The following is a 20,713-nucleotide window of genomic DNA, read 5'->3' as shown; positions in this document are numbered from 1 at the left end:
TCAAATCCAGTTTACTCAAAATAACGTAATCCTGTACTTTTCTCAGGGCAAACATGTACATTACTCACATTACTTGAGTTGAATAAACAATTTAGTGAGACTTGAGTAAAGCATACAAGCCTAATTTAAGTAAGAATATGTAAGCCAAGATACTGCCCAGAACCCTCAAACTCCCAGGCCTCTGGTAGAGGACCGAGCTCAGAGGATGAGAGAGAGAGAGACCAAGAGAGAAGGGATATAGGCATATGCTGCCACCCCTGAAAAAATCCCTGCCCCTCTCTTGCCACCCCAGATATTTTTCTAGATCCGCCCCTGGTTGTGTGAATTGTCTTTATCGGGAACAGAGAAGATGAATTGGATTAAATAGTGGTTACTTTGCAAAAACATAATGGTTGCAAAAGACTTGAGATGCAGAGGAGATTCACCTGCTAGCAGAAGAATACCACTAAAACAACCAGAACTACAACACAATGGTTTATCAAAGCAAGTCCAGACCTATATTCATTTGAAAATCTGTGGGAAATATTTCATCCTCCAGATGTCTAGAGAAGAGTTGCAGCTGTTACTGCTACAAAATATCTTTGTGCAAAGTATAAGTTTCCTTCCATTTTGAGGTTATGCACCATTTTGTGATATGACATAAAATTTCATGAAAAAGTGTGGCTGTGACTTGACAAAATGTGAAACATGTCAAAAAGTATAAATAGTTTTGCAGGGAACATTAAATGTGTGTATTCTATAGTCTTAAACTAAAATAAAAACCAAAGGTTTTCATGGAGAAAGTACAAAATAATTTTAGGTCATCAAAAGCAACCGTTTGAGTTTGTTTCCATCGGAGCCTCCAGGTGGCAGCAAAGCACTTCTGTGTTTCTGTTTACATGTGGAACAGAGAGTACAGTATGAACTCTGTTACTGGATGCCATGGAGAAGCTCTGAGTGGGTTTCTGGGTCCAGAAACCAAAAAAATGTCTGGTTTCTCTCTCACTAACAAGCCTGTCAACATGTGACAGTGCTCCTTTAGCATTTCACTTTAGTAAAACGAATAATTTGACTGGGTCTCCATGACATTTACAGGTGCTATCAGTCAGAATATTAGCACCTTAGCTGCATTTTTTTCAACCTTAAATCAGAATTTAACACTAGATTACAATTTAAGCCAGATATAAAAAGGGTTTAATTCTCATCAGCTTCATTTTCTCATTATATTTGTCATTTCTGATGATGGGGCTCTGCTGTCATGAAAACATGGACATCTTGACGGTTCTCCCTCCAGGATGTTTAATTTTGGGTGCAGCTGAGTGTTTTACAGCACCACAGTGGGAAATCCACAATTATGTTGGCAGATCCTGTCACTCATTGCCCACACAAAGCATAAGCATATAAGTGGGAAAATTTCAGTGTTAAAAGTAAGATCTTGGCAAGTTCAGACAGGAATAGTTGTGAAATGTGGTGCTTTATCAGTTCTCAGTTGTTCTCAGTTATTTAAGAGAATAAGTTTTGTATTCATGGAATCAAGCTAGATGACTGGTCAAGAACCTAACTCTGCTTTAATGTGAAAATAATCGTTTCTATAACTTTTAGAATCGATTAAGATCATTATTATCACTACCACATGAGACCAGCATATCATCATAACCCTACATGAGTTTGACCAATTCTCCCACATGAGCTTTGGCTGCCAGCAGTGCCTCCAGAGTTACTTGGTATTCAATTTCTATGTTCAGGTGACAGTTTTTGAGATGCTCAAGGCTTGGAATGTTGTTTACCAAACCCAGCATTAAACATATCAAACCCTTTAATATCTGATCTTTCCTTTTGTCTTCATGATGCCATTTGTTCAACAACAAATCAATGAGCCCTTCATAAAACAACTAGATATGCCGACCTTAAATTAAATACAGCTGGACTCTATCGATTAGGTGGAATCTGAAGGTAGGCTAATTGGTAGCACTGGATGATATTCATGGGTATAATGTTAAGTAGTTGTACTGGGAACAAGGAAATGCCAATTTCCCAGCCGGAAAAATCAATTGAAACGCCCTATGAAGTCAAAATACCCAGTGGGAAAAAAACTCCCAACTACTACCCTTAGTTACGACCTTTAAAAGCCGATTTTGCATTTCAATATGGCCGCTTCGGACGTCAACGCTAGCTGTGGTGGACATACATTTTATAAGACACATGTAAGAACGCGTGTAAAATATTTGTTACATGCAGCGCCAGCAACTCTAAACAAATGAAAAGTGGTATTTGCTCATGGAAACTTCAAATGACGTAAGAAGTACTACAAACATGGGCGTCGCCATTTTGAAATTCGACTTCTTCACTATCTGGTACCCGTTAATCTCCGACTTCCAAGGTAACTGGAGTGCAGCTCAGAAGTAAAGGGCTGGGGCCTGAAAACAAATGCTCTAAAATCTGAATAATTTTCTTATAAGAATGTGTTTGTAACAGAACAGTTGTGGTATTTTAATTAATTCGAGAGAAGACCAGGCGGCCTGGTGAGTCACACATTTTCCTAATTGTAAATTAAAAATCCCTTAGCATTTCAAAAACAGTATTAATAATGTGCACACTGAGAAAAGATAAGGGGGTTATTGATGTGAAGGAACATGATGTAATTACACAAATGAGCTGGGCTGGCACCGACTCCGAATGCAGCTTTAGTGAGCAGGGAAACTTGACCGACCGTCCTTGCTCAGGGTTTACATGAATGGCTTCTTGACATTCACTCTTCAGATGCGACTGTGTGCTGCCATTTCTGGGAGTTTTTGCACATCAGTTTCTCTAAAGCGATTTTTGGGAATAAATGTCATGAAGTGAACACAATTTGAAATGAAACATTTTAATTTCAATGTGATTGGGATTCCAGACGTAAACTCATGGAAAAAAACAGCAGAGGAATAATAATGATGAGAGGTTCTTGAACCTAATCTCCTGCCTAGCAATCACTCCTGAGCACCACTTCCGCCTGTCAGCGGTAAAACATGCGAGAGAGAGCAGAGCGGCTTGTTTCAGGCCGATGGTGCAGTGTGTGTGTGTGTGTGCGCGCGTGTGTGTGAGAGAGGAAGCTGCAGGACAATCTTTTAATGGGCAGCAGAGGCAGAGGACTGCCCATCCTTTTCCATTTCAATTAGACAAAACTGCTGACTGTTTCCACACACACATCCATCGCTTTTATGTTTCTGAGTGTATGAGCTGGCAGATGTGATCAAAATACAAAATTTCACATAAACATGTTATAGTACACTCCATTACGCATGACGAATGACTCCAGGTATCGGTGCCATTAATCCTTCACTGAGCTTTCCCTAAAATTCAGATTGAAAAGAAGAACGACGCATTTTCACTATGAAAAAAATCTTTAATCGGATTTTCTTTGAAGATTTATCTTTAGAGAAAAAGAAGTATGTTCTTTATTGGACGACAAACTGGTGAGGAATATTAAGATAGAAGAAGCTGTGGGACTTGATTTGCTTTGTGCAAAACAAACTGAGCGGCCGGTGTCAGTCCTGAAAAAACATATCTGGGTAAAAACAAAACTGACTCCCCTTTTACTCTTAATTGCAATCAAAAAGGAAAGAAAAACAGTTGCTTTTAGTGTTTTTAAGTTTTTAAGTCAGATAATTAAAAAGCTTGAATATGGAAAAAAATAAGCAGAAACTTTGCAATATTCTGAAAAATACAAGTACAATGCAATGCCTCAGAAAGGCACAAGAGCAGGAGCCGTTCAGGATGTTTCAGTCACGGTGGGTTAATAGCTTGAAGTACAGCAGCATGCAGTAATGACTGATGATCGCCCTCAGAGCTGCAGCTTTACTGAGTTCATGTCGATTCTCCTGAACAAGAGCGTCTTTGTCTCTCGCCACACAAAACGCCTCTGAAATGGTGTCCATTACGTCTTCGGAGCGGCGAAATCCCAGGCGGTGTCCTGGGCGCACTTCCACATGGCGCGCACCAGCCGGGTGAAGCCCATGTCTTTGGGTTTCTCCAACCCACGCATCAGCCGCTGCTTCATGATGGCGATGAACTCCTTGTTGCTAAGCTCCCCGTTCCCTGGAGGAGGCAGACGAGGAGGGAGAGGAGGGGAGACGGACAGGGGGAGGGAGGTGATGAAATAATGAAGGAAGGGGAAGTAAGAGGAGGGGGAGAGGAGTTTCAATTTTCTCAACTCTAGAGGCGATACAACACGGAAAATATTCACACCCTTTGAACAGCACAACATTTTGTCACATTCAAACTGCAACGTGCAAGTCGTGAATAATTGCAAAATGATGAATGGAAAAATAACATCCGGAACACTGCAGCCTTATAGTGAAACATGGTGGTCGGAGCATCATACTCAGGGAATGCTGTTCTCCAGCAGAGACCAGATAGCGGGTAGAGGCATACTCAAAACACGTGCGGCTGACATGGCAACCAAATCGCTGACTCAGGTTGGCCAAACGAGATTTTTAAAACCAATTTTCTTTTCATCAAAATGTTAACAATAAGGAGCTGCTTCACTCCTAAAATTTTGTTGTTACACTGATATTTATCATCAATCACCCTTGGCAACAGAAACTGCCATCAAGCATTTGTGATACCTGGCAATGAGTCTTTTCTCTCACAAAGGATAAATTTTTTCCCTCTTTAGAGAAAATTGTTCCAAAAATACTGAAGGGTTTCAACTACGATCGGTCTGTTTGAGGTCGGGCTGCTTCATCTCAGTTGGATTTAAGTCCACACTTACACTAAGGCCGCTTAAAAATTGTAATGTTTGTTGGTTTGTTTATGTTGGATCATTGGATCATTGTCCAACTGCATCACCCAAAGGAGTTTAAGCTGAAGGCCGGCTCTCTCTCTCTCTCACTCAGAAACTTTATGCATTTGATCAGAATTCATGGTTTTATCACTTATTTTAAGCGGTCAAAGACCCAAAGAAGCAGAGCAGCTGCAGACCATCAAACCTCCACTATATTTGACTCTTGTTATAATCACCTTTTTTGTGATATTTTTATCCCAGCTGCAGTAACAGGATGCAAATCCTAAACAAAGTTCCACTTTTCTCTGGAGGATATTTTCCAGAGAGTGTTGGGAATGAGAGATGGGCCGTAGCAATCTTTTGGGTCAAATCTGGATTCTATCTTGGAAGTGTCGTGCGAGCCATTTTGCTTCAGTATCTTTCTTATGGTTAAACCATGAACAGTGAACTTGACTGAGGAAAATGAGGCCCTGCAGATCTGGAGATACGCTTGGAGAAATTTTGTTAGACTGCAACTCCTGGGAAGGTTCACTGCTTTTAAATATTTTCTCTGTGGATAAAGACTTCCACTGGAGTCCCATTTCCACACTGTTAGATGTCAATTACTGTGTTTCTCATCTGTTAATTTCTTAAGACTGACGTATGATGTGTTGCTTTTTGAGATCTTTTGGCCTACTACATGATATCAAAACGGATATAATTGTTGAATCTACAGGTCCGGTCATAATAAAGGGTGTGGCAAGTGAGACTGAACCAAAATTAATCAGAGTTAATTCAGTTACTTTTCCACACAGGGTTGATTTGGATAGCTGCTACCAGTTAAAATACGCCAACACTGTAACGTGACTAAAATGTGACAAGTTCAAGGTGTGTGAATTCTCTGACGACTTCAGTTTCTTCATATCTCCAGGGACTATATGCTGTGTTTAATTATCTCCCGTGGAGGGATACGATAACGAGACTGTCGTGTGCTTACCGTCGCAGTCGAAGAGAGCAAACACGACGTCGCACACGTGATCCGACAGCTCCACCTTGGCAACGGTGCGGGCCACCTGCTTCATGGTAACTGAGAGGGGGAGAGATTTCAGAGTAACAAAGGTCTGAGCGAGCTCACACGGAGAGCATTGTGTACACAAGTCAAACTGCAGTGGATCAATACTAGGCAGGTTTTTCCATTCAGCAGAGAGACAGGAGAGAGGAGGAGGAGGACTACGAGGAAGAGCGTGGAGTAACGGGAGAAAAGAAAGATGGAGGCTGTGAGGGGAAAAAGGTGTTTGCGATTAGAAGCTGATGAGAAACTGGCATGTGGTCCACTGTAAAGGAAGTTTCAATTATGTGATTGATCAAATAAAGTGAGAAAAAATATGCATAATTTTCAATATATCAATATATATAGCTCAGAAAGAGAGTTTATACCAATTACACTGTGTGGCCTGGTCAAAGCCTAAAATCAAATGTAGAATGGAGGGATGAATTACAAATTGCAGGTCAAATCTAACTGAGTTTTAGCAAAACTGTGAAAAAGAATGGACAAACATTTTAGTCTATAAGTGTTCAAAGTTTGTAGAGGTAAACTGTAAACGACCCTAAAAGTACTGAGACAGCAGTATTGAGTTTTTAAAAAACAATAAAAACATCATTTTTGTAAATGACATTGCACCTGGAAAAGGAAAGAAACAGCACTAGCTTGTGTTAGTCTGTCACATGAAATTAATATTTCTGCAAGTCAATGTAATTAGTGAAATAAAATTATGAAAAAGGTCCATCACAATGAAAAAAAAAGTCAAAGCAAATGGTGAAAAAAAAAAACCCTGAGACAAATCCCACCAAGAAGCCCATTAGCGGCCTTCTTTTGTACCTTTCAGAGAGCTATTGTGCAGTTTCTCACTTAACGCCCACATACGAGAGAGAGAGCAGGGAAAGGGTGTGAAATCGTTGGATTTGAGAGTGAGATTGGAAAGATGAAAGTAAAAAGGAGAAACAGGGAGAAAAAAAAAAGATATAGAAAAGCAGCAAACGATCCGAGAGCTCCTGTAGGCGGGAAGAGCAGGGAGTCGGTTTTGGAGTGGACAGCAGAGGGGAGAAGATAAGTTGCAGACTCATGCCTGGCAGCAGGCTGATGGTTTCAGACAGACGATGGTGAGTTAATGCGAGTCCGAACTGTGGCACCTCAGGGCCGATTCCTCACCGCGTTAACGCAGCTGCTGCTGCTTCATCAGTGAATAGATGTGCAGACAGAAAACATAAGGAGGTTTATTCATTGTCTCCTGACAATAAAAATAGGAGACAATGAATCATCAAACAGTTTCCATATTAGAAAGCTGCAGATTCTCAGGCGCTGATGTCAAACTGTTCTTATTAGCATTCAATAATAAAAAAAAGTTGAGAAATTCAAATAACCTAATCAGTGATGAGTAATTCAGCCTCCACACTGATTAGATACTCTGCTAAAATTGAAGAAAAAGCTTTAAGCGTCCAGCGCTCGGGAAATAACGGTCTAATAAAATCGCTGGTGCTATAAATATTTGCACCCTAACGTTAGCAGGACAGCACTTCTCCTTGAAGATTTCCCAAGGTGGAGCAAACAGAGAGAGGGATGATTCCTCTCCGATCCTTTCTGCTGCCCTCCTCTCTTCAGCTCGCCACGAGTTTTACAGGATTTATGTCTGAGGACCGAGAAAGGTTAGCTTTGTGTCCGGTGAACCAACTATGTAAATATGGACATATGTTTTGGATCATTATCCAGCGGAAAGAGCAACTGATGACCCATTCCTGGTTTTCTGGCAGAGGTCACAGGTTTTTATGTTTTTTTCATCGGGGTTCATGATGCAGTGCATTTTAAAAAGGTTTCCAGGTAAAGCAAACTGAGTAGTGAACCCAAGAGGAATGTGTATGATTAATAGTGATGTATCTGAAAACCTGACGTCAGTGTGACCACTGCATTTTGGTGCGGTCTCCTCCTCTCTGTCTTTCCTGTACTGCTACTCATTTAAAAGCTGCTTTGTCATGGCTTCTTCTCTTAATTCTGTTACTGCAAAATAAAGGCTTCAATTAAAAAATACTTTATGTATCCCAAAGAGAAATTAAATGTTGTAACTTGTATCATCCAAGTATCTTCAGAGTCGCCGTGGAAGGTGACGCTGTGGGCAGGAAGGACCTCCCCTAGCAGTCAGTCTTGCAACAAATCTGAAGAAGCCTCTGTCTGAAGACTGTTGCTGACAAGCTAGCATCTCAATTTCAATGCAGCAGAGAAGATATTCTACAGTTACATGTCCTGGATGAAACCATCAGTTGTTAGCAAGCACTGCTAATGCACCTCACTTCCTTTTGCCGCTCCTCTTTAAATCTTTGATCATACGGTTAGAGAGCCGGGTATAAACACCGAGTCGTGGATTTGAACTTCTCCCATATGATCGATGGAAAAAATGAGGCTTGAACGTCCTCCTGCTCTTTCTGCTCTGCTGCCATGCTGTCGTAACTGAATGAAATTGTGTCTTTTTCCAAGTTTTGAAAAAATTGGGGCATCTGTGTCGGGTCATGTTTAGACCGTAGATAAACAAGAAGTCATTGTATTTTAAGTTGATGAAACTTTCTAGAAACATTGAATTTGTGATCAAAGAATACCATTTAAAAATGCTTCAGTTACATCTATTTTATACGGATTGTGGTAATGTGGTGTATACCCTCCACTAAATAAATATGCTCAGATTAAAGGATATACTCCTATTTTCTAAGCGTGAGATTAATAAATGCAACAGGAGATGAATTTATTTTAAATTTTTAAACATCCTTAGCAGGAATACTCCTGGTATTTTCTGAGGGAGACCATGTATTTACGCCTCAGCACCTTCCCCCCTCCACTGTGCAACGACCCATGAGGATCTCGCCATGTGTCGGTGGGAGTCAGTAGCCTGTACTGCAGGATGTCATCGGTCATGTGTGCATAAGCAGGTCCTGGATTTAGATGTGCTCACAGCTGCAGTCTTAAAGAGAGAAGTGGTAGATAAACGGATGGATGGAGAAACGAATGACAGAGAACTGAGTGAGGGGTGGGAACGAAGCCAAGCTGAAAGTAGATTTGGTTTGCAGGGTTCCAACATGTCAGAGGGTAAAAGTGATAACAGTTAGACCAGTTAAAGCGAGAGAGGGCGTACCTTTATCTATTGAAGCTCCAGCCATGTGGTAGAAACTAAGTGCTGTGTCCACATCGTTCACGTTCTTTAGAAAGGTAAAGAAATTCTCCACCTCCTCAAAAGTGATTCCCTGTGTAGAGAAAAAATAATAGGGAAGGAAAAAGTTTAGTCTGGCCAAAAAGGAAGAAAACCTGCCACAAACTGTCACAATGAGATCTGCAACCGTAACCGAGAGCAGCTCTGCAGTGTGACACAAATGACAAGAGGAAGCGGGCAGAAGCTTTTGACACACATGGATGATCAGCGCGCGGCGAAAGGACAGGAGAACAGACGGTGTTAAACACACACGCATACAAACACAAACCCCCAGAATCACCACCAGACAGCTGCTGCTCCCGAGTTCATTTGCAAAGAAAAGCGAGCAGCTGCTTTTCAGCAACATATTTCTGTTTTCTTTATTTTATATTTACTTTATGGGTGAGTGGAAATCTGAACGCCAAACAGCAGGATGAGAGAGGCCAAGTGATGAAAGAGGAGAAACGGGGAGTGATGCTGTGTGATGTTTAACTCCTTAGAGGGAGACAAAGCAAGGATTCATCTTTTTCATGAGCTGCAGGACCGCTCTGTTTATGCTGCTTTTTCTCCGATAATTGCTGCACTTCTCCATCAAATATGCCTCATCATGCCTCCCATATCTTCACTAAACTGACTGATGGGCTCATTACACTAAAGAGGAGCTATTATGAAACCAGAGCCTGAAGATAAACTGGGTATACTTTGGCTGCCTTTGTAACTCTAGTCTGGTATCTCTAGTCTGGATGCTCACAGTTGAATCCATTTTTCAGCTTTAAAACTTTAAAAGTGACCAAATAAGCCCACATCACAATGCCGCCACCGTCATGTCTCACTGTGCTTATTTTGGTGATACACAGTGTTCATTTCATGGTTCACAGTTCAACTTGGACTTATCATAACATAAGTAATTCTCCAGTAAGGAGGCCGGTCTCTTATGGCCAGTAATATTGATAATACAGGTGATTGCTCTGTTTATGATCCTTTTTCTAAGATAATGGCTGAATTTCTCCATCAGGTTATGCCTCATCATGCTCTGTAAAACTTCACTGAAATGACTGAGGGGCTCATTGCACTGAGTATGAACTAATATGAAACCAGAAATAGACCTGAAAGAGAAGAAAGAGGGCTTTACGTCCTAAAAGGGCTGCAAATAATTATTTTAGTAACTGACGATCAATCGGATTAAACAATTTACACATTCTACAAATTTTTCTTTTAACCACTTAAGATTTTTTTTAATACTTTATCAGAAATACATTAAAATATACACATAAACAATTCAATAAATTTTGAAAACAATGAAATAAATATTTTGTTGCCTAAAAATGCTCAAATTGCCTTTTTAAATCTGTATACTCCAGTTAACAATTAAATGATTACAAAATTAGTTGACGATCGTTTCAGTGATCAATTCATCACGATTAATCTAATTACTCGTTTCAGCCCTACATCCCAGCTATATTTTAGTTGTCATGTTGTGGTTTTAGATGTTTGTTTGGATTTAATAATGAAATATTTTCACATGTCCAGCTTTCCAGCAGAAACTACAAGGTTGTGGCTCAGAACCTTAAAAAAAACTATTTGAAATGACCCAAAGTTCGACAGCCACTCCCTGAAGGGTTTCAGCGGATTTTACTCTGTTTTGGATGTTTTCTTTGAAATAAAAGGCTTTTATCTTGCAGTTTTTGTTCAGATAGGCTAAAAACACAGAACATTGCTTTGTCTTTGTTCCTTTTTCTAAGATAATTTCTGTACTTCTCCATCAGACAAGCCTCATCCTGCCTCTCTCTGGCATGTGGTTTTCAATATTTCACTGTGATGTCTGCCAGCTTTAGTTTCTAGTAGCTCCTGTACCGCACGGACACTATTTCACTGATATGACTGATGAGCTCATTAGACTACAGAGGAGCTATTTTGAAAGCAAATACAAAACAGAAAACACATATTTGTTTTTATTTTCATCTATTCTTTCCTGTTTTTAGTGCTTGAAGAAATATGTCTGGGAGCAGTGGAAGAAAGTTGGCGCCGGTGAAAAAAGTTACAGCCTCCTTTCTGGAGCATCAACTTAAATCAATCTAAAAGAAAGCGACTGAAAGAGAAATATTAAAGGAGTCGAACAAAGTCTGAAACGGTTGGAGTCTGTGGAGACTGAGATCCCGGAGAAGCTCAAAGATGGATGAAATGTTAGCTTTTTCTATGCAGCAACAGCTCTTTCTTTGATCATAGCTAAACAGTTTTGATCAGGTGGATAACGACTGGAATAGAAAGTGTTATCATTTCTTATCAATGCCTTACTTTTTACCTTGCCGTTCACAAACACGGCTGACCAGAAGCAGAAGATTCTAAATGTTTTTTTTAGGTTTGTCAAATATTGTTAAATCCAGGAGAGTTCAGGTGAGACGTTTGCAGACATGCATCGTCAATTTTGGTTGACGACGCTTCTGAACTGCCTCGTTGGGTGAAAAAGCCAAGAAGAAACTTGAGTTTGAATTTATAGTTGGTTTTCTCTAATGCCTGGGCCACAATAATACACAGCCTCAGATTTAGTTTTTTGTCTCGACTGTTAATTGTTTTTTCTGTGAACTAATTTGTCTTGAAGGTATCAATTCTGAAGCAGGGACTTGTTTTTTCTAACCATTGCGATGTGAAGCTTGCCTCAATGTGGATGGTGACGTTGATGTTGTGTGGCAGTTTTCAATTCATGGATTTGGCGAAATTATGAGATTCATCCACAATACAGTACAATAAACCTGATTATCTCTGACTGCAGATAAACAAAAACACGGCTCCACCTGTGCATCCTTAAACATCTTCTTCAAGCCCTTCTGCATCTGCTTGAGTTTCCGTGACTGGACGCCGCTGTACGCCAGCAGCATCCCTCCAAACTGCCTCTCCGTGATCCTGCCGTCCATCGGGTCGTTCCTCTCAAACTGTGGAGACAGACAGATAGGAAGTGAGCGTTCCCCAGAGGGACTGACAGATTACTATGAGCAGGATGGCGTGGGGCGAGGACGGGGAACAGTAAACACTGGAGTCGGGCTTCAAGTTGAATCTTGTTTAGAGACATTAAAGCTGAATGTGCTTTATGCTAACCATGTTTCACTGGATGACTTAACAGTGTTTTTTGGGGGGAGCCGGGTGCGATTTGATGCTGTTTGACAGCCTAAATGCTCTCTCTCATGTTCGCCTCTGGATGTGATGACCTCTGGAAATTTGCTGCACTTCTGGCATTATTAAGCTGCTGTTCATGTAGCCAGAAAAGCTTCCTTAAAGGAAAAGAGACCAGGAACCTGGTCAATTTTAAAAGCATCCTGGTAGCCTAGCTATAGATAAAATGTTGTCCTTCTGTAATTTTAGTTTTAGTAAAACAATCAGGTCAGAAATTGTCAGTACCTTAGGAATGCAAATAATGATTATTTTATTGATTATTAATCAAACAAGCTGGCACGTTCTACTGATTTTTCATTTACCCTCTTAAGCTTTTTTTTAATACAATATTAGAAATACATTAAAAATGCAAAAAAAAAACAAAAAAAAAACCAAATAATTCAGTTAATAGTCTTCCCAGTGAATATTTTTATGTGACCTGTATTTATACAAGTTGACTCAATGAGAGACCTGTTTTGATAAAAAATGACAGCAACAAACCAAGAAATTAAGAAATTTGATTCAATTGAATAAGCTGATAAAATATGAGCCTAAAAATAGCAAGTTTCATAAGAAGATTTTCCCTTTTGCCTGAAAAGAAATATGCACCAGGTGAAGCTAAAACTATCATCATTTCAATAATTGATTCATCTCGATTAATCCCACTAATCGTTTCAGCATCATTTGTGATATAGTACTACTATAGAGTGTACAGAAAATGTCACGTCGCTCGTTTTCCTCTTCCTCGTCTCTTATTATTACTTTGACGTTTTGGGAAACCACCAACCAACAGAAAACCTGACATGGACTGAAAGCTTTTGAACACTGAAGTCAGCCAATTAATTTAATCCCCAAACAAAACCAGTCTACCAGGGCTGAGAAAACTATGTCTGAATCTATTGGAAACATGTCAGTCTCGGGTTTGTAATTTCACTCGCTGTTTGTTCATCAGTCTGGGCGCTCGAAATGTTGACAGCATGCATGCATGGCCAGCACTGATTGCCTGTTATTGCTCTAACTATAGTGCTGCCAGGGAAATGCACTGGTTTTCTTTGGTGCTTTGCTGCTTAAACATTAAAACTTTGTTGAACACAAAGGTTCTGATGCAGTGCAGGTTCAAATTTTGAATATAAATTTTTTTTTTACATAATTTCTAGACATTCTTTTAATCGGAAAAAATACATTACAGATTTTAAAATGACAAAATGATCACACTTTTTTTTTTTAAATTAAACCCAACCATTAAAAAAAAAAAAAAACTCCAGTTTCAGCCTCATGACTCAGATATGTAAAAACTGAACCAGAAGACAAAATTCCTTGGGATTATTGTAATTTGCCTCTGGAAATTATGCACATTTTTTTACATATTTTTTCAAAACAATATGAACATGTCATAAAACAAAATGTAACTTTCCTCTTTCCACCTACAGTTTTATATTTTTCTTAAAAAACAAAAATAAGAATAAAAGGTTGGCTCCTTATATGATCTAAATCTTCAATAGTAGTTATCTTTATTCAAAATGTCAGATAACATTTGTGGCTCTAAGCAGGTTTTATTTAGCTGGATTGAAGGCAAAAATGTATATATATATTTTTTGCAGACCCCTGATCGAGAATCCAGCTTGGGATTGATAAGGTGCTAAAAACTGAAATCCATCTTCATATCTACAGCTGGCAATTAAAGGCTTTAGTCAAAACTTATTGGTGTTTTAAACTTTAATTTCTAGTTCTCTTTGGGATGCAGATGAGCAAATGTAAAAAAAAATTGCACTAGATCAGCTGAATGTGTAAACTTTTCAGAGAAACTGTAAGATACCCAACAGGCACAAAAACGTTTGGTGAGTAAATCTTACTGGATATGCTCAACAGAAATATCACAGTTATACATCACTGTCAGTGTCTACAAGGAGCCGGTGTGCAGTTACTGATAAAAAACAGATAAACCTGGAGCAAATTTTATTGATACATCAAAGCTATGGCTTTAATTTCCTTTTTTATTACCTCTAGTTTGAGCACATCGTGTTGCAGTTTCCTCTGAAACTCCAGGAAGCTGCCAATAGTGAGCTTCCCCTTCAGGTCCTCTCCAAAGAAATAAGTGGTGAGAGCAGAGCTGCAGCCGGCCGTCTTTAGAGTGTTTCCTGTGGTGGAGCGGTCACGGTGCCGCATGCCCATGCTGGTCTGGGATCGAATGATGCTCTGGACCTGAACACGAAAGATGTCACATGATACAAGGCTGCAGACGCACTGAGGAATCAGTTGGGGGGGTAGGAGCTGGTGGATTTTTGTTTTAAATCCTTTAGTGATAAGAATCTATACTGTCTAAAAAAACAGAAGCAGACGACACTGTAAAAATATCTTGCAGAAATCTGGGTACAGACGCTGACTTATAGCACATAATTCCTCTAATTTATTCATTTATAAATTAATTTTACTTGAGAACTTAATTTTACTGGAGATCGGTCCCATCTCTATTCCATCTCAGTGTTTTACAGTTCAAATTTGACCATTTTTGCCGAGTATTCAAACGTTTCCCATTTCTTCTGCTGTTAACAGTCTGACCTGTTCAAACTCCTCCAGGTCCACTTCTCCATCGCCGTTCAGGTCAAACATCTTGAAAGCAATCTCAAAGTTTCTCTGGGGAGCTGGACACGGCAGAACACAAAGACACAAAAAGAGATACGCTCTTAAATCAGCGCGGCACAATATGAAGAGAGGAGAGGCAAAAAGTAATGACATATTTACTACAGAGCAGCTTGTGTGATCACACCACTGGGGATGGGCTTCGGGTCAAACATACAGACAATAAACATTCCTCTGAGCACCAAACAAAAACGGCACAATTAACCTCTCCGTCTGCCGGCAGTGGTGCTGCTGCAACATACAGCGCTGAGAAAAATGTTTGCTCCTTACAGATATATTGTGTTATACGACATATTGAAGAAAACGTACTGGGTGACTGCTTTCAAATCCTCTAAGCATTTAATGTTTTCATTTCCTAACATTACTTATGTTGCTGCAGCATCACAGCCTCTCAGGTCACCAATTCCCACATGTAAAATGAACCTGCAGCTACCAGGAAGCTGATTGGTTTGAACTATGGTGCATAAGCCAAGATGAACACCCAGGTAAACGATTTCAGCATCTTAACAGGGATCCTGTGGGACTCTAGATGCATTTGAGCCCTAAGCAGACCCCACCCCACCCCCCCGCTCTCCCTAAGGTGGTTTATAATCTGACCTTTAGCAGACAACTGCTGCTTTGCACAGAAATCCTACAGATATGAAACAACTGAATGTAATTTAAGTCTGTAGATTTAAAGGATAGATTTGACTTATTTAATATGAATGACTAAGATGGAACACATTTTTGCAAAAAGCAGCCCCCACAGGTCTACATTTGTATATAAAATGGATTACAACCTGTCCGGTTCCTCGCATTTCTCCTTAAAAATTACTCAGCCTTCATACAAACATTCTTCATACAAACGGATTATAATAAATGAACTAGCTAAACTACAAATGTAAATTTAACAACCTTCAAGAGGAGGGATGGACGTCAAATTTTTACTACTACTATTAGCTGAAATACTCAGGAGCAGAAACATTATCGTGCAACTTCAGTTTCTGTTTGATTCAGCTGCTAATTTTAAAGAAACTGTCAAGCCGAGCGCACAGGAAACCTGACAGAGGAAGAGGTTATACAACGCAAACAGAGCTGACCAAACTAACATCATCTTACTGGAAAAGGTCAGCTTTCATAACGAGTCTCTTCTGCTGCATTATAGAAGCAGAAAAGATGCAGCGCCGTGCAAAAGTATTGACACACTTTTAACCTTTTCACATTTTGCTCCATTGCAACCAGAAACATCAATGTATGTATTTGGGATTTTATGCCTGAGCAACATTTTATTAGGGCATGAATGTGAAGAAGGAGGTGATTTACACTCTTTTTTTGTAAACAGGAATCTGAAGTGTGGCATGCTTTTTGTTTTCAGACCCCTAAATAATCTACAGTGCATTCAATTCCCCTGCATGCAATAACTTAAAATCTGAAAAGTATAGAATGAAAACAAGTTAATTTCAGCTTGCTTAGATAGAGTACATTTATCAAGAATCACCAAAGATTCTCCACTGGATTTAGGTTGGACTGTGACTAGGCCATTTTTTATATTTAACATGCTAGACGAGGTGAATCTGAAGTGTCAGGTTTTTTCCCAGCATCGTCCTGTATCCAGCTTCTCATCACGTCTGAACAGCTTCCTTGTTTCTCCTGAAGGAGAATATTCCCACAGCACAATGCTGCCACTACTAACCTTCCACATTGGGATAGTGGCTTCAATGTGAAGTGTTCAGTTATTTTTTTTCTCCCACATACAAACAACGAACAGACTGAAAAACTCAATTTTCATCTCATCTGACCACAAAATGTTCTTTGTCACATTTGCTGTGTCACATCGTTTGAGGCAGGTAGATGCAATGTTTGTAGGGATATCAGAGTAAAAAGGACTGAAAAGGTGTGTCACACTTTTCAGATACTTAAATTTGAACCTTGTTATTCTCTTACAGAATTATTTATTACCTAATTTATGCACAAATTCTAATAAAGTACATGAAAATCTGTGGTTGGAACTTGGCAAAATGTATAAAAGACAGCAGGGAATGAATACTTGTCCTCTGCGAACTTGTCACCCACAGGCAATGTGAACAGATTATACTTACTGGACAGCACTGTAGTGAGAAAAATGTAGTCAGAGAAGGAGATAAGGCCACATTCTCCTAATGTGTAAAATATGCTGTCCTCATCTGCAAACTTCTCTCTCTCCTGGGCAATTTTCTGCTCATCCAGGTCAGGACAGAAAAAAAGGGGGGAAAAAGTTACAAACAGCACAAACTTTACAGATTCTGCAACGACGGTGTGTTTCAGAGTTGAAACAGAGAGGATGTACAGTACGCAATGGACACATAAGCATTGTTATTTTTTTCCCCACGCACATATCGAAAAAAAAAAGTCACAATGCACATAAGGGTTGATTATACCCAGATGGGTTATGACAGGAGTCATGCAACTGCTGCATACACGTGAAGCCATTCAGATGGGTGAGGGCGACATTGAAAAACAATTAGTGAGTGGTCAGGTCAGGTTGGAGACACATTAACCACCAGAGGCTTTACTCACAGTGTGAAGGTGACATTAAAAACAGGGGGAAACATCATGAGAGACTGTAGCACAAACACACAGTTTTAATTAACCATCTCTGAAACCCAACTCAAACAGAAAACATGTTAATTTAACTCCCTACACACAGAGATGCTCAGCTGACCTGATGTTTTCCAGTCAGCGTGTGTGTGTGTGTATTAACAGCGTTGCATGAAAGTCCTTTATTAACATGCACACACTCAGAGAAAGACTTGAAAGACAGAAGTGGGACGCTCCACCACACAGAAGGACAGAGCATGCCTAGTGGAGGAGTGACGGCAGGGTGCGGTGGGTGGAAGGATGTGGGGCCACGCTGAGCCCTCGTGGAGTTACCTCCGTCTGCAAACGGGTCCATTTCAGAGGAGGAGGAGGGAGGACAAACAACTGTTAGAGAACATTGTGGCCTCTGCTGTGTTCAGCAGGGCCTTGGATGACAAAAACACGCATGTGGCATTCACAGAGTCACACAGAAACCATCAGACATCATCGTAACAATACAAGAGCGCTGGTGGAGGCCACTCAAAGTTAGGCGTTTAAAAATGTTTCATCCTGATGGAGCTGAAATATGATGGGAGAGTCAGAAAAATCCCTAATCCGCTTTTTTTAGAATAAGCAGGTTTGTGAAGAATTTCTTCACATTTAGTAATGTTACAGCTGTCAGTGGATATTAGTCTTTTTATATATATATATATTGTATCTGGGATAAATAAAACTGGAAATAAACTTATATTTATTTCCATCTTGTTTTCATTTGTTTTTAGAGGGGAAAGGGGAAGTTGATCATGTCAGTGATGCAGCAAAGGATTGTGGGGGAATTTAACTGAAGCAAAGAAGCAGTGGTGAAGTCAGTGGTGTGGTAGTTTCATTTCAAGATGTCAAAAGGATTAAAAATCAGTTGTCGGCCATTACAGCAGTTTTAATCTCGAATGTCAACATGGACCCAAATTTTCACATCAGTGCATCCATAGATACAACAACAAATTTCAATGTATTTTATTTGGATTTTATGCAAATATGTAATGTAATTGTGAAGCAGAAGGAAAATATTTTTTTTTTTATGTTTTGCAAAAGGTGTTTCATTTGTTTCCATTTAGCCACCTTAACAGATACATGCCCTTAAATAAGATCAATTGCAAACAACAGCCATCAGAAGTCCTCTAATTAGTAGTTAGAATTAGCTTGTGTGTAATTTAACCTTAGTATAATTACAGCTGTAATGTGAAGTGCTCAGTGTTTTGTTAGAGAACAAACAGCATCATTATTAGGGCCAAGGAACACATCACATGGATTTGGGAGGTAGGTAGGTGTGGAGAAGCTTCCAAACATTAGAAGGGCCTATCTAAAGGCCAGAGCTTAATATAATTGCGATTTTGCTGACATGACTCAATTGATGTTAACAGGTGTTTTTCATATTATTTAATATATTGTTTTGTGAACAGTGATAAATCATGGATCCTTTTCCCTCCGCTTCACAGTGATGCACTACTTTGTGTCCGTCTACCATATAAAAGCACATTAAATATAATAATATATGATCGGTAATGTGGAAATAAATAGCTCAGCACTGCATGTCTGTTTCATCTGAAGTAAATCAAAGTGATGAAGCACTAATCAGTATTATTTCCCAAGTTGAATTTTGATTAAATCCTGGATAATGCAAACCCCACATCCCCACTTTCAGCCCTTTAGAAAAAACATAAATAAATGCTTAAAATTGAGTGGTGCCCCGTCCGCCGCATAATAATTCATTCACAGTCTGTCGCCAAGAACCAACTCCCTCCTCATAACATACAGAATGCACAGTGGCTGCTAAAGACAATCAAATTACAGTTAACAAAAATAAACCCTTAATTTAAGTCCAGTCTGACTCTGGCAAGTCAGCAATGCAGGGACATAAAAGAGTAGATTTTACTGTGACATGTATTATTAATGCCATCTACATTAGCCATATTGGAGGAAGAGGAGGAGGGAGTGTGGGAGCAAACAGGAGGGAAGAGAAAGAATGTTATCATTGGAGCGGTGCTTGCATCTGATGGAGAATAAAAGAGAAATATATCAGATGTCCTAAAGGTCGCAGACACAGAGAACAATTCAGAAAGGAGTAAAACCAGGAAGAGCAGAAAGAGCTTGGATTTGTAATAAAGGAACTGAAAGGAAGCCGTCTCGGTTTGTGTGTTAATGCCAGACCAAAAAACCAAAAGGGCAAACAAACAAGCATTGCTCCGGTAGAAAGGTATCCTACATACAGCCACAAATACCCAGAGACACACTGGGCCTTGTTATTATTGCCATTATCAGAACTGAGGCACAGAGCACATTAAATATAATGGCTTACTTTCCCCTGACCTGAGTCAAGGACAAAAACAGCCCCACAGAACAGCCTGACTCACCTTGACAAAAAGCAAATGCTATAAAGACCAAAGAGAAGGAGAAAAATGGCATATTTATATGGTAAAATAAGAAATCTTGGACCAGTTCAGGGCCAAACAAACTAAACTCTCACAGATCTTCCTTTTTCCTTTCCTTTTAAGATCCCAATCTGGAGTCAGTCTATTCTCTCTCTTACACAGAGAGCATTGAACACACATCAAACCATGAATCATATTTATCATCGGCAAGCTACATGAAAGCGTCATTATGCAGCAGTAAATGTAAAGATGCTTTCCAGCGTTTCATAGTGGAACTGGACTAAAAATAATAGTGAGAATTCACCTCTAACTGCTGAATGAACTTCTTTAAAGTTCATTTCATCTACTGGATTGGTATTTTTATTCAGAATTTGCTGCTATGAAACTGGACTCGTTCCTTCAGTGGTGACAAGGCTGCCTGGCTCACATGCATCAGTTATTTCTATTTGGTCTGATCCATTTGCAACACATAGTCCTAAAGCCTTTTGGTTGATTGTCGTCATATTTAGCAAACTAGAGAGTTAGCAAGGGAAATTTTGGAAAGCAACCCTTAAATTCAAAGCATTGTTGCTGTGAAAAAACGAGGCTCTAGAACACAAAAATTCAATATGATACTGTAATTATTACAGTTTTGCCAAAATCTAACCCTGAGTTTTTTGTTTTCTTTTACAGCCACTGATACTAAAATGACTGAAAGAGCTGATAAATTACTGTAGAAACTCGGTGTGTCAGTGTCATTTTTGATTGTTTGCTGTCTGAATAAATCCTCAGGGATGGTGATGCGCGTCATACATCTCTTCACATGCCAGCTAAGTTATAGCCAAGTCCACCAGCTGCACACAGATGAATAACTGAGCTGGCCCACTAGCATGTGAGATGAGGCAGAAACATAGTGCTGACAGAGCTGTTGGCTGAACTCTGAGCTCTGCTGGAGGTTGGACAGTGAAATGTACTGCTGTCATATAGACACACAGAGAGGGTGAAAGGTTTGGTCGGGTCTAATCTTTCCA

General features: G+C 39.7%; 1 protein-coding gene across 4 annotated transcripts in view; it reads right to left on the bottom strand.

Moving 5' to 3' along the window:
- Nucleotides 1-3,343: 3,343 nt before the first annotated feature.
- Nucleotides 3,344-20,713, bottom strand: part of micu1 (mitochondrial calcium uptake 1) — a 40,499-nt gene continuing 23,129 nt past the window's right edge. For 2 of the 4 annotated variants that reach the window (XM_008429960.2, XM_008429963.2), the window contains 8 exons: nt 17,629-17,634; nt 16,818-16,932; nt 14,659-14,741; nt 14,101-14,301; nt 11,745-11,882; nt 8,899-9,007; nt 5,721-5,810; nt 3,344-4,056 (listed from right to left, as the gene is read on the bottom strand). In XM_008429960.2, coding sequence (XP_008428182.1) covers nt 3,896-4,056; nt 5,721-5,810; nt 8,899-9,007; nt 11,745-11,882; nt 14,101-14,301; nt 14,659-14,741; nt 16,818-16,932; nt 17,629-17,634 — 903 coding nt within the window. In that variant the 3' untranslated portion in view covers nt 3,344-3,895. The remainder of the gene's footprint in view (nt 4,057-5,720; nt 5,811-8,898; nt 9,008-11,744; nt 11,883-14,100; nt 14,302-14,658; nt 14,742-16,817; nt 16,933-17,628; nt 17,635-20,713) is intronic. The other 2 variants (XM_008429961.2, XM_008429964.2) reach the window with 1 other exon arrangement.

The sequence above is a fragment of the Poecilia reticulata genome, linkage group LG15 (genome assembly GCF_000633615.1).
Source record: "Poecilia reticulata strain Guanapo linkage group LG15, Guppy_female_1.0+MT, whole genome shotgun sequence".
Lineage (NCBI taxonomy): Eukaryota > Metazoa > Chordata > Actinopteri > Cyprinodontiformes > Poeciliidae > Poecilia > Poecilia reticulata.
Note: the sequence above shows the minus strand (reverse complement) of the source record. Positions and strands in the feature narration are given on the sequence as shown.